General features: G+C 35.2%; 1 protein-coding gene across 3 annotated transcripts; it reads right to left on the bottom strand.

Annotated features, from left to right (window-relative positions):
- Positions 1–4,540: 4,540 nt before the first annotated feature.
- LOC130727311 (uncharacterized) lies at positions 4,541–13,723 on the bottom strand. Of its 3 annotated transcripts, none has more exons than XM_057578418.1 (19): positions 13,567–13,723; positions 12,616–12,711; positions 12,345–12,531; positions 12,100–12,262; positions 11,633–11,769; positions 11,389–11,492; positions 11,150–11,245; positions 10,568–10,661; positions 9,449–9,569; positions 9,166–9,365; positions 8,573–8,664; positions 8,442–8,497; positions 7,708–7,797; positions 6,794–6,893; positions 6,403–6,507; positions 6,245–6,317; positions 5,159–5,322; positions 4,927–4,969; positions 4,541–4,752 (listed from the first exon to the last, which is right to left on the bottom strand). In XM_057578418.1, the coding sequence occupies exons 2-19, from the start codon at positions 12,616–12,618 to the stop codon at positions 4,697–4,699; spliced, it is 1,884 nt and encodes a 627-aa protein (XP_057434401.1). In that variant the 5' UTR covers positions 12,619–12,711; positions 13,567–13,723; the 3' UTR covers positions 4,541–4,696. The 3 variants fall into 3 exon arrangements, with proteins under 3 accessions (XP_057434401.1, XP_057434416.1, XP_057434407.1); XM_057578433.1 differs by having other exon boundaries at positions 13,562–13,669; XM_057578424.1 differs by lacking the exon at positions 13,567–13,723 and adding an exon at positions 13,369–13,507.
- Positions 13,724–14,710: the final 987 nt, after the last annotated feature.

Here is a 14,710-nt window from a genome sequence, read left to right as displayed (position 1 = left end):
CACGCTTGTTAATAGCGCGTCATAACGGCGCAATAGCACTATAACGTAGCGCTCTTAAGGTTCACCGCTACTCCATTATTCACCGCTCTTTAACAACCCTGTTAAATTCAACAAGAAACTTCTAGAAACTCACCTCTTTGAGGCATTTTCACAAACAACTTATGAGCACAACTTTTAACAAGTAAACAACGGGGAACATCTTCCTACATCATGTCAAACTCTCAAGATGAAATCATACCGTTTTGACTATCAATGTTACATTTACGAATTTATCATACTATTAATTATATACTATTTAATAATTTGGGTTTGCATTTTCCTGGCGAAGTATGTGGGTAATGTGGATGTTATGGATCTTTATTTTAAGGGGGGTCTTATGGGATTTCGGCGTTCAGTTTGTAAGGTGTTGGAGCATACCCGAGAAGGGTTCTTTTGGAGGGTTGGCCAGGGGAGCTCTTTTTTGGGTATGATGATTGGACTAGTGCAGGGTCTTTATGTGATGTTGTTTCGTTCGTGGATATTCATGACTCTGAGTTGCGAGTGAGGGATGTTTCTGATGCTGATGGGAATTGAACTGTCATCTGATGAGGCTTTATACGATGTTGTCTAATGACATCCAGGAGGTGATTCGCAAGTCGCGCGTCGTGATCTGGCTATGCGTGATCGTTGTATTTGGACGGCGAGTCTGAAGGGTGTTTACACCGTCAAATCGACTTACACTTGGATTTTGTCACATTCTTTGGTAGCATCGATGTCGTGGGCTTGGCTTTGGAGTCTGGCAATATTAGAGAATGTCAAGTTCTTTGTGTGCCTTGCTTGCCTCAATGCTCTTCCTGTTGCAGGTGTCTTGGTCGCTCGTCATATTCCTATTGGCCCAGTTTGTCGTCTTTGTGTGGCTTGCTTGCCTCAACATGTTACCATCTTTCTTCTCTGATTCACATTAAATTAAGGGGTTGTCTAAATGACCCATGATAAGATTTGAGTTAAATAACTCATCGTCCAATCACATTAAAGATAAGTGAGTTGAAATTTTTGTATCATATTTATTTATAAAAAATCTAATTGGTTCATTGGGTTGTGAGTTAGTAACTCACATCAGTCATTTAAACAACCCCTTAAACTAAACATGACAAATTCTAACTTATCCGATAATAGTTTTTTGCTTTCATTTTGCTCTAACGCCAAAATAAACATAAATGAGAAAAATAATTTTAAAAATACAAATTCCTCATGTACTAACTTTTATTTTAGTTCGTGCCAGGAAATTTTTTTAAATATAATTTTATATTATTTATTTCAAGTACAGTTTACAAGGCTCGGACTATGGTGCAGATGCATCCATGCACGCCTGCACGGTGTAGGACCCCTTCCCAGCTGTTGGATACTTAATTGGATATAGTATTTTTTTAATCAACATTCAAGAGTAACGACCGATTACCTGGTTGGCCTGTCTCAAAAGTTAGTTACGAAATTTTGTTAATTGCTAATATGCTGTTGTCTTCATCTCTGCCATATTTGTTGTCAGAGCTTTACTGATATGGTGCTTATTACCTGCTTTAGAAAGGTTGTTTGAGAATGCATTGAAGATGTTTGTATAAATGTGTGATTGAGAGTTTTGGCTGAGCATTTAGATGAATTCAACTTTAGTATGGGGGTAGATGCTTTGTAGGTGTTAGTAGAAATTAAATGTGTGAGTGGGTATGTTAACCACGTCACTTTGAGTGCAGTGTAGGTGTTTGTATAAGCAATGTTGCTAAGCTTTAAGCAACAAATGATTTTGCGTGGTTAACATACTCACCCATATTTAACCTTTGTTTTCCAGGTATAATATTTTTTTTCCATACGATTCTTGATATGGGCCATGTGGGATTGACCAGCAGTGGAAGGAAATCATAATCTATAGCTTCCAAAATATCTTAAGCCTCCAGATAAGCCTGCATTTTGACAGCCCATAGATCGTAGTTTTCTCCATCAAAGATTGAAAGTGCAATTTGTGAGAAATTTGTTATAAAATTCATTTTCACAAAGAAGAGAGGTCCAGTCCCAAATACCTATTGTTGGTTTTTTGTTGTACATGAAGAAGATAGCAGGAGGAAAAAAAAGAGAGAAAATAAAAATAATTCCTGTAAATGATAATTTTTTTAATTATGGTGCTTAAATTTAAATACGCTTGAAAATAACAAAATAAAAGATAAACCTCCATGATTTTAAAAATTGGCTCACACGGTCACACCTAATCAAAAGAAACAGAAAATATCTCATCTTCTTACGAATTAAATTGTAACTTATTTCAATTCAAAAAAAAAACTTGAAAGCATCCAAAGGCACACACTTTTAAGAAAGATCATACAACATACATCACAAATCAATTAGAAAATCACAAGGATTAATGCCTCAATCAAGTGCATCTTTTAGTAACATGGACCTTCAAGCCATATCTCATACCCATAACTACAGAAAGCCTCGGGGTTACAAGATGACCTTCCATAACTTGTATGCGAAATTTGGGTAGTATAGCAGCTGCAGCCATCTTTAACATAATGAAAGTGGTGCCTTTACCCAAACAACTTCTAGGCCCTGCATTGAAAGGTATGAACTTGTAAGATGGCATGTGTATAATGCGTCCTCTCTCTGATATCCATCTCTCAGGCTTAAATTCCAAGTAGTCATCTCCCCATATATATTTGTTTCATCCTTCCCATTGAATACAAGATGTACAATATCTTTGTATTTGGACTAACATGGTGTCCACTTGGAAGTGTGTCATGGTTGATTGCACATTTGTGCCCACGTATTTTCGGTCCTTCCAAACAAAGTGTTAGTGCGGTTTGCCTTGGGTTCGCTATCCAAGTGAGGTTAAATTAAAAAAAAAAGTCAAGAAGAATAGTGGTGAACTTGAATGGCTATGCTTCGGCACTTGAAGTGTAAAATGATGTGATAGAACTTTGAGGTCGACCAAATATATACACACAAATTATCTTTGTGTAAGTTTGCACCATCCCCATTAATGTGGTATCATAGGTTCCCATCCCATTTATCTCTCCACACTATTGACCCATATTTACTCTAAATTGTAGTATTATGACTCCAAACAATATTTCAGATAATACAAAATTGGTTCTAGGATATTCTAATTTCTATTATTTCAAAGAGATCCATTTTATACTAAAAAAAAGATGCACGTACATAAGCTGGCCAGAAAAAAAAATCTTGCAAAAAACCCAATTCACTTAGATTCGAGTCTGGAAAGCTAGCCTAGAAAAAATTCTAAACAAACACGAACCCCAACTCACTTAGATTCAAATCCTTTCTCTTCGAGTTGTTCCCCCCGCAACTCTTCCCAAGCTCCAATCACATCTCGTTGTCGTTGTTCACCAGTTGGTCACGTCTCTACCTCACTCCCAAGTTGGTTGTTGTGGTCATTTATTTGGTCGTAGTCAAGCACATCTCGTTGCTCGTTATCTCTACCTTACTCACTATCTTTCCCTAGTTCGCTGCTTGCTGAAGGTTTTGGTGCGACCACAAATAGGGGCCACGATCGGCTGGGGTTGTTGTGATGATGGCTTTATCCAATTGGAAGGTTGAGTGGCGATGGTCACGTAATGCTGGCCGCGATGGTTCCCCAATGTGGTTGTCCTCAGGTCGTCGACATGGAAAAGGGGTTAGGTTGTGGTTTCGATATGGTTGCTTGAGATGGCTAGGGAAAAAGGCTGGATTGCCCCTATTGATTTGTGTTTTGCAATTAGAATTTTGCGACTAGTGCTTCGCAATTTGAGTTTTGAGACTAAGGTTTTGCAATTTGCGGGTCTTCAACGGGGTGAAGTGGTTTGATTCGAAAGGTGTAGGAGTCATGAATGTGACGAAATCCAGAAACACGAGAGAATAAAGATTGAACCTTTATGAGTTGCATAGGGAGGGGAGTCTGGCTGGAGTAGGTTGAATTTCTGAATGAGGTTGATGAGCAAAAGTAGGCTTTGGAATTCAATCATCTTCATCCATGATTGTTTCTAGTTGAAACAGTAAACATTTAGCTTGGAAGTCTATGTAACTTTACTTTTAAATGTTTGAATTTTCAGGCAAAAAGAAAACCTTCAACTTTTGTAAATGAATTATTGAACATCCAACCGATTCAATCTCCAAGGCCATTGTTTGAGCATTTCGATACAGTGCCTATAAAAGACGATTCATTACAAGAGGTCAGGCATGAGTTGTTGCAGTCATGTCATGCTATTGAGAAATCTCTTGAATTTCTGGGTTTGGGTTGGGTTGTATGAACTTGTGGGTTGGATTGGGATTTGGGCGGGTAGTAAAATTTTGGGGGTCCTAATATAATTAACAACACATTTGGGTCAAAGTATAATAAATAAACACGTTACATGGCGTCTGGAGGTAACCTATGATAGAGGGTCAAATTATATGAATTAAGGGGGGGGAAATAATCTAAATTTTTGTCACTCTTCATGTATCGGCACATCCATAGACGAGTTTAACAATGATAATAACTAACTAACAATTCAAAGTTCAAACTGATGCATTGCTATGGATAAGACATGATTTAATAATAATATAAGATATTTTTACAGTAAACATTCAATTTAATTAAGCTCATTACAAACCAACATAAAGTTATAAACAGATCTTCTATGTCAAAAGTGAAGCATCCATGTACACTTGATCCATATTGAGAATACCAAAATCATATTTTGACTGCGACTTTGATTTGCGGATAACGATGAGCCCATCGAGAGAAGCCTGCACAACAACAAAAAAGTGTTACAGAATGCAAGAACTACTTCACATAGCATGTAGTGCTCAACAAAGCCCAACTCTTTTACCACCTTCACAGGTTTAATGACAGATCATTTAACCATTGACCAAAAAAAAAATAGCATGTAGTGCTCTAATCACTAGGACATAGTAACATACCAGCAGAGATAATCTCAGAAAGATCCATATCCGTTTCAGTATCCTGCAATAGAAATTATGAAATTAAAATACAACTATATCAAGCACACCACTGTAACATGTAGTAATTTCTTACTAAGTATAGCAAGCTTTATAAAGCACGATTTGGAATTGAAGAGTGAGAATTTTAACTGAACAACAAAGTACAGAGCAGAAGAAAATAGTGTCAACTAAAATGAATACAGGAATTCACCTGTTCTGATGAAGCCAGACATCTTGCAATGAGCTGATAAAGACTGCTAAGAGTGCTATGGTTGAAATCAGGCTGGTTTAGAAGAGCCTCTTCTGATGTAAAATCAAATATGAGTGCACAAATGCTTGCAGCCATCATCATACTTGACATGTCATCAGTATTTTCTACAAAACATGTTTCAATAACTAAAATTTAAAACAACAATTTAATTTCATGTTTTCAATTCAATGAATAAACAAATAAACATTATGTTTAGCAATGATGTTATTTGCCAGATTTAAATCAACAGTACAAGAACCAGTCAGCAAGATCTATAAAACTTATTTCATGGTCAAATGTTTCTAATCATTTAATCCCATCTGCTACAATTTTTTCCAATTTTAAAAATCATAATTTTCTCATGGGGTGCAATGACACATGATAAGGACAAGACCAAGCATAACCACTTAATATCCCAGGAAAAGATGGGATTATTTCCAAAATCCCAATCCCCGCTCTTAGAGAAAGTATGCAAGATGACTTCCCCTTTCTTTTGTAGTCTTGATCATCCTATCTTAGCACAACTGAATGATACCCTAGGTTTTACTTTTCAAGACTCAATTTTGTGTGTTTTTCAAGGTTGTCTTTTTTCCAAATCAATAACACAATACTTAGTCTTGACCTCAAGAGTTTGTTTCTCACTCTATATTCAACATCACCCAAAAGGAAACAGATAACAAGGTTCCTCAACAAGGAAGAATTATAGTCTCCTTTACTGAATCTCTAGACAAAAAACTCCATATCCTCTCACAACTCAGTTTTAAAGGATTCTGACCCTAATGCTATTTCCCACACATATATGACAAAATTGAACTGAGATACAGCTATAAGCATTCAGGTGGTCCAATATGACAAACAGAAATCACTTGTTTTTTCTAGATAAATGCTAGTCCATTCGCAGCAGAATGAACAGGCAAAAACCTCAGGTGGTCCAAGATGACAGACATATAAATGCATGCAAACAAGAAGATGAGCAAGCAAAAAATTTGATAATATAATAGCCCAAATGACTATACTTAATCTAATGGCTGCTAATCAGTGTAGTACCTGACCAATAAGCCAATGCTTTAAGAAGATCTGCAAAAACTGATCCATCTAATGTCAACTGCACTTTGTCTTTCTACAGTCCAAAAGGTGTAACTTATGTCAAATTTTGCATAACCAATATAGTATAACAAGGCTAATTAATAGGAAGAAGACATCACCTTCAGTAGAAGGTTCATTATTGTATCACATGCCAAGAAGATGCAACTGCTATCCTCAACCGTATAACCATTAGACCCAATTAAATTACTGAGGCAATCTAAAACCTGCGAAATAGACCCATTATATTTACAAAAAATAAAGTTTTGCTAGTAATGTTATCAAAAGATGCTGCTGCAACAATTGTAAAAAGTAATGTTCGAGAACATACATGAACTGCATGTAATATAAAAAGAACTATGCAATGATCAGGCAACCATTAGCATTTTGTTTAGTTATACGTAAAGATCCAACTTTAAGTTAAAATGCAGTTACAAACCAACAAAGAAGTACGGGAAAGAAAGAATGTGCTAATTTTAAAAATATAAATATTGGACCCAGACGAAAACTTACAGCCTTAAGTTCTCCACAAGAAGCCAGAGCTTTACACCCTTCAACCTTCATAGTAATTTGACACAACATAGGTAGCAGAAAGCACACAGAGTAGAAAGGCCTGCAACACAGAATTAATTTAACCAAAAGCTATTCTGATGCGGACTCAAGGCCCATGATAACTTTGGAGGGGGAAGAGGTGAGATACACCTCATCAGACACAAAGTTACTATACCCCTTTTTACTTGTCATGATATATTGGCTAAAGACAAAACTAGGGAAAGAGTCCAAAAGAAGTGATCTCATTTTTTTAATTTGGTCGTCTGGGACTCAGAGTAGAGACAAAAGGCCTCGAGCAACCGATCCAGAAGAACAACTCAAACAATAAAGAAGTACCGTTAACTTCTTCAAGTTCGTTCCAAGTTCAAAATATCATTTGCACAAATAATAATTCCAGTCGTTACATGATTTCTTCTTCATATAGATAGATATAGGAGCTATGGAGGAAATACTTAGAAGTAGTGAAGTACATTTTGTGAAACAGCCTTTCCTACCGAACAATAAGGGAATCAATAAACTTCTATGAAATGGTTTCATGTGATTCAACCCATTATCTTGATAGTGGGATATCATTGAGAAATGGGAACCTGTGTTATCAAAAGATTTCATGCTACCCAAGATAGAGAAAAGGAGGGAGAAGCTCTACTTAGTATTTGTATGCATATATATATATATATATGTATATATATATATATATATATATATATATATCTTGTGCACTTAATTCAGCTTATTCAAACCTATTTGCAAGCAATATCAAAACCTATCTTCTGCAATTTTCATTATCAATTTTCTGGTACCTATCATATAAATATCCATGCTCCAAAATACACCCTGTATAAAAGATTTACCAATAATTATTTATTTAAAGATACCTTTGTTCATCTTCGCCTTCAACAGAAAGCATATATCCTAAAAGATCTTTAACCTTCTCCTGGCATGCAAGTGGCGCTTCTGCAAGATAGCTGAAACAAATATAAAATAAAAGCTCTTAATCTTACCTAGGTAAATTTCTACAAAGTACAAAAATGTAAGAGAATGTATCAAATATATGAGAATGTCATCACGAAGTAACAGCTGTAGAAAGTCATAAATTGTGAGTCTCCAGTCCTTGACATGCTATCAAGGCCCACATGTCAAGCTTGAAGTGCACTTGCATGAAGAGTGTATTAAATATGAAAGCATTCTTCAACCTCCACCTAATATAAGCTTCTACAATAGTTGGTACTCGACAAAATGCACCTTTTGTCTGGAGGATGTGAATGGAGATTGAAGAAACACGAAGTACCTATATTAGCTAAGATTTTCATACAGTTTACAATTAGCCTTTGGAAAACAAATCAAATGTGCACAATTCCTTTCCTGGTGCAACAATTTTTTGACATAATAACATGTGTTTAGTCAATGTATGCACAATATACCAGTAAAAATGCACCCTCCACACAATATCAAGTGTCAACTTCATAAGTTGGATGAAAGATGTCCTCAATACATGATTAGAATTAAATCATTCAAGGGATTAATGAAATACATAACCTCGAACCCATCCATCTAGTGTCAAAGTACTAATAAATAAAAATGCAAAGGAAGCAATCATAAAAAATCATACCTCCCAATAATTCTTACCGAAGCAAGTAAATCATCGCCTTTCTTTTGCCCATGTTCCTGTACAATTTCAATGTTATACTTTGCTGTATATTAAATGTTAAAATTACATAGACAACTAATCATCAGAATTACTTTTGCATCTTCTAAATACTCTAGTATAACAGCAACCGTCTCATTAAGTTGTTGAATCAGCTTTGTGAATGTGCCTTCATCAAGAAGGTTCCCTGTAAAGCAAAAGAGTATCAGTATTAAAAATGCACTATGATCAATTCACAAGATTTTATACACACACAGTTTTCCAACAGTGTCAAAACCAGTATCAAATGTGAGATGAAAATCACTTTCTCAAGCAAATCCACATATTGACTCTAGTCGTTCCCTATATGTGAGTACAGACAATGAAACCAGTATAGCTAAAAGTTGCATAATATTGACCACCACCCCAGGTAAAAGGGAAAAAGCTGACCACAACTCATCCCTACACCTGCCCAAATCAGTGTGAAACAGAATACATTGTATGTGAACCATTTAGAGTATCTAGAAAATATTTCATAACATCAATATACATGAGAAAATTATCCCTCGTCTCTTTTCTGTATTACCAATATGCATGATCACAATAGTAGGCCAACTGGACCGAATTTGAGCAAAGCAACCATATTCACGGAGAAACAGAATATAGATATAAAGGCTAACTGAATCAAATTAATTGAATTTTAATATACCATCATTTTCACCAACATTTGATACTAGTTTTATTATCTTCTCAACCAAAGAGTAGGCAACCACCACGTTTTGACGCTTTAAAGAATATGCCTCAGCAGTAGATGAAGTGTCTTGAGGTGCTTCATATTTTAAATATGCCAGCTCATTCAGAAGAACAGCGATTTCAACCCTTGACTGCTCCAAGACAAGTAACAGGCACCTGAAATGAGGAAAGGTGAGAAAATGAAGCAACAAATGCACAATGCAGATGATGTAAAAGCTAGAATTTCAAGCACAGATTACATGTCTGCCGGAGTTGGATCTTGGGCGTCATTTGTGCTAACTTGGCGAATCAACCAATCTTCTCCATACATGGAAATCATAGACTCAGCTAAAATGAGAGCCTGAAGCCTTTCAGCAGGAGCTGCATATAAATGAAAAATTAAGCAATGCATCTAGTTTAGTGTTTTCTTGTTTCAACTTTAAGTCTCAAGACCACAATGCAGTAGATTGAGATAAAAGGATATTTGTTGGCTTTATAAAATGTCAGATTATCCGCTTAGACTTTCATGAGAGCATAGATGAAGTGCATTTTTATCTACACAGCCATACCCGGGAAAAAAAATCTTCAAACAAACTTTTCAGACTTTAGAACAGGGCTTAGTTCTAATTAATTGTGCAGTGTAACAATTAGAGAAGAATCGGATGAGAACGCTGTGAAAGAGATACCACAGCAATTACTTAGTTTGCATGATTTATTTCTTTTAGCTACTTCATTCAATTACTTAGTTTGCATGATTTATTTCTTTTAGCTACTTCATTCAATACCCCTCCCTAAGAGCTATGACAATAATATTAGAATCAGTTTTTTTTTTTTTCAAAACTAAGCAAGAACCATGTTAGAATTGATTCAAAATTTCCTCTATTGCTCCATTCCTTTAATACAATCCCCACTGCTCACTGTCGCATCATCTCTAGGTTCAACTATATCTTTTAACCTGTTCTTCTCAACAACACCTCATCAAAATTACTAAAAATATTTGCCAATATGAATCTGTTTGCTAATGGTATCTGAATAACATCAATCACTTTTCTGTAATACCAGTTTATACATTTTGATTTCTTTTATATTCAGTTTTTCACTTTTTCTTTAAGTCTTCTATTCTATGCTAAGAAACTGAATATGGAATCGTTACCATAATCTAGCTAAAATTACAAACCTTGCAGACTAAAAACTCAGTATGTAAGATCACACCACTAGGATAAACCTTTCAGTTGAGACACCAGGACATTTACAATTTTGAAGAGCCTAATTTTTATTTGATAAACTTAAGAGCCTAATGATGGAAAAAAGAAAAAGAAACTGATAATAAAAGGAAAAATAGCATAATATACATAATTAAGCAAATTGTCTCAACATACCAACACGATTCTGCAAAACTGCCATGACACCAACGCGGATATTATGTGACCAGCTATCTTGAGGAAGTAATTGGAGTGCATCACGAAGTTGTGACTGAAAAATCCATGAACTTGTAGTCAATTGCAAGGCAAATCAATTAAATTATACGTAAATTAAATTCATAAAGTTAAATGTACATAGCATTGAACCAAGGAAGGTAATGAATAAAATCCTAATAAGTCAGTTCGAGTTATGCAATTTTGTGGGTGATCCACATAGCAGGAAAGTCATCCTGAATGTTGGAAAATGGATGACGCGAATATAGAAAACATCATATAAATTCTAATTCAGAAGCATCTGGGTAAATATTGGGAAACAGACAACAGTGCCAGGCATGCCATATTCCAGAGGCATAGTTAACTTAAAAGAGCATTCTTTATCAATCAATTTAGAATTTTGCTACATTACATTAAAGAGACCAGATGACTGAAGGCAACAGAATAAAAAAATATTGCATACTGAATATTTTGAAGAAAGAATGACATTAAGTAATTATAGAGACCGTATGACTGAAAGCCACAGAATAAGAACATATTACGTACTGAATCTTTTGAAGAAAGAATCGCATTAAGTAGGTGGAGAGCTTCGAATTTCAAGGAATTGTGCAAGACAGCAAACTGCCTTGCTATTACTGCCACCTGCAGGAAGACATACCAAAGATATTGCTTTACTAAAGACATGCTATAGTTTTAAAAGTTTATTTAGCATGAACAAAGACTACCCTATCGAAATGGGAAAACATTTAACTCTGAAATATAAGAATTTAAAAAAGTACACTCACAATAACTGAGAGCTCAGCTAAGTAATTATTCTGGATTGTATCCAAGGATATCCTTCGTAGAATCAATTGCAAAAGCTTAACAGATATTTCCACCAAATGCGAACCTGCATAGTTTGACTGTTGTAAATTATGATGCATAGATAATAAAAAATGAGAGCAGAAGTTCATAATCTCCATTTTGTAGATGTGTTAGCAACAGTAAGATGGCTAATAGAAGCTATCCTAGCAGACAAAAAGATCATACCATCTTGCAGAGAAGACATCTGAGAAGCTAGTATCTTGATGCCTTTAGATTCATAAAATCTCATGAGTCCATTTTCTGAAGCAGTTGAAACTAAGTATAAAAACTCATAGCATTCTTCAAGAACAGACGAGCCAGATCTAAACAAGAGATTTAACAAAAAAATGGTAATGAAAAATCACTTCCTCAAAACAAAGTAAAATGAAAGGCTGGTTGCACATTAAAAAAAACGTCTCAAAGTGTGGGCCAACATACAAAAACAAAGCTCAAAACGAACAATTTTATACAGTACTTGCAAGCACAAGCTTTAAAAAGGCTTAATCCAGTAGCTTCACAATAATATTTGAATAAAATTAAAGGAAATAGATGAATTAATATAAACATCCAATAAAAGTGGGATCTTTAAAATTAAAAAGAAAAAAAAAAGTAGCATAAGTCAATAGATGTGAAAGAAAAGAAAAACACCATACTGCGTGGACATTACTTCCAATATTAGTGGAATCTGGACAACCATGTCTTCTGAGGAAGCAATCTCTGGAACACGAGAAAAGGTAGAAAGAACTGTAACTGCTAGGCTCAAATATGCATCACGATTATTGCCTCTGCCACTTGATATGGTTCCTCTTCCCATGCCTAATTGGTAGAAGATAAAGTCAGGATTTCAATGCAAACATAAATATACCAGAAAATCAGTAGAGAATGGAAGGGCAAGCACCAGTTCTGAGAAGCCGATCAAGAAAGATAGGGCCAACAGCATCATAAACCCTGCAGAGTGAGGAGTGATCATCAGCTTTGCAGAACTTGGTGACCAGAAGAAGCCCAGCAAGACGTTGTTCGTCTCGCTCTCCTTTCAGCAATTTCAAGCACTCCTCAAGATTCGGACTCTGTTCTTGATTTGGTTCCTACATAAATTCCATTCAATTTTTAAATATCGAAAGCAGGGGGAAAGAGGATCAAAGTAGAGAAAAGAACAAGAAACTGCTTACCATGAAAGTCTTACGCCTGCACCGCAGTGGATTAAACAGAACTTTCAGCTTCAGCACAAGGCTTTAGGTTTTCAAAACTCCCTTGAATATCAAAAACTGCAAAAGCATGCAGGTAAAGATTTAGTGCCTATATATAAATCAAAAAATGGATTATTCTAGTTTGTTTATTAAGCACAACAGCCATGGCCCCAATAGAATTAGTATGCTAAGTAAATAGTTTAAAGATATTAGAAAACCCATGTTAACCATTGCAAACTGGGTGCCAAACTTTAAGCAATTTAAAATCTAGTCCAATCAGTGTCAAACAAGATTCTACATAACAAAGCAAAAATAACCAAAATTAAAATATAAATTTGGATGTTTTTCATTTATCACAAAGCATGAAACTAAATCAAAAGTGCACATGACTATCTTCAGAAACTAACTATCATCAAAGGATACTAAAGCAGTATAGCGAAGTCCAAATATATAGCTGGAGTTATGCCCATCTATGCAAAACATGACCCACCCTAAGCCTCTTCTAGTCTTCTATCTCTATCAAATAGCTCCTAAAAACAAAGTGGGTACATAACAATTATAATTAAACATGAAACTTCCAATCCAGAAACTCATCTCTTTGAGGCATTTTCACAAACAACTTATGAGCACAACTATGAAACAAGCTAACAACATGGTGTGAACATCTTCCTACATCCTGCCAACTTCTCCAAATGAAATACCCACTTCCCCTATCATCTTCAGTTTGTGTTCTACCTTGCCAAGAGTATGTTTATGCTTTTCCCCCTATTTCGCGTTCAACTCTTATACGTTGTCGTGAATTTACTTCAACAATATACACTACAATGGTTACTAAGAGCATTACACAACACAAAGTTCCAAGCTTTTAGTGACGGGGTTGAAGGGGAATCGAAAAATCAGAGTTGTAGTCAAACCACAGAAGAAACACCTTACCGTAGCAGTGTGCACTTCTATGTGTAGCACCTTCGCCTTTGTTCGAGCAAGAGATTTTTCTCAAAATGATTTCCAAAACTGTTTCTTAAAACAAAAATATATAAAAGCTAAAATCAAATTAAACAAGCCTTTAATTTTAGAAATGCATATATTTGAGTTCTTAAGAGTTGAAAGAGATTAAAACCAGCCTTTGAGGACTGAAAATACAATTTCAAGAAATGAAAAATACTAAAAAAAGCAGCCTTTAATTAAAATAACATTTTCTTTACGTGTCCTTCCGGGGATCAAAACATGGATATTTACATAAATTAGTGACGTATTTAAAAGAATTTTTTTTAGGGACCAAAATAAATAATCACTATTTTAGCAGCTGATTGCCTCGCAGGACTTGGAGCTAGCCTCCTTTGCCCCCTGAATTGTCTTGAGAGCCCTCCTCAAGAGCTTCAGTCGATTCTGGCTAGAGATTTGATAGCTTTGTAATTTTTGTTTCTTGTCTGTTTAATTTTCCGATGTACCAAAAAAAATATTTTCACAAACAAAGTCAAAGTGTTAATAAATGATAAAGCCATTAGGTATTAGGTGAATGTTACACCTACTCTAATTTGTGAATGGACACCCTAATTTAATGCATATATCACAGTGACAATTTAGTGCATTAAACCAGAATGTACCCTGTCCTTGTGTACCACACTATAAATTGAAATAATGTCACATTTCTTGCAAATCAAATGAATAAAAAAAAATTGGCTTAATTGCACATTTGCTCCCTTATCTTTCACCCTTGTGCGAAGTCCCTCCCCCATGTTTAAAATGAGCAGATTCCGTTCCTCATGTTTTATTTTCTGCAAATTGGGTCCCACCGTTAGTTTTCCATCCAATTGCTAACGGCGGTTGCTATTTTCACCCATCATTTTTACTATTTGCACCACCTACACTGAATTAAAAAAAAAGTAATTTCTATCTTCAAAAATTAACAATTTATGGAAAATCCAGAAATATTCATACACAACTTCATCTTCTTCCATCATTTTCATCTTCTTTAAAAAAAATTCCTGAAAATCAAAGTTCTTCAAACCCAAAAAAATTAAACCACAATTTTTTTTTCCAGATTTACTCATCTTCTTGCTCTATCTTTAAAATCTTC

Source organism: Lotus japonicus, chromosome 1, assembly GCF_012489685.1.
Source record: "Lotus japonicus ecotype B-129 chromosome 1, LjGifu_v1.2".
Classification (NCBI taxonomy): Eukaryota; Viridiplantae; Streptophyta; class Magnoliopsida; order Fabales; family Fabaceae; genus Lotus; species Lotus japonicus.
This window is presented reverse-complemented; position numbering and strand designations above follow the sequence as displayed.

What these genes read in the sequence shown, in the direction of transcription:
- LOC130727311 (XM_057578418.1), bottom strand. An exon ending in TGATCGGCTTCTCAGAACTG is followed by an intron (nt 12,263 to 12,344) that starts GTGCTTGCCCTT and finishes TCTACCAATTAG; the next exon opens with GCATGGGAAGAGGAACCATA. An exon ending in TTCTGAGATTATCTCTGCTG is followed by an intron (nt 4,753 to 4,926) that starts GTATGTTACTAT and finishes GTTGTTGTGCAG; the next exon opens with GCTTCTCTCGATGGGCTCAT.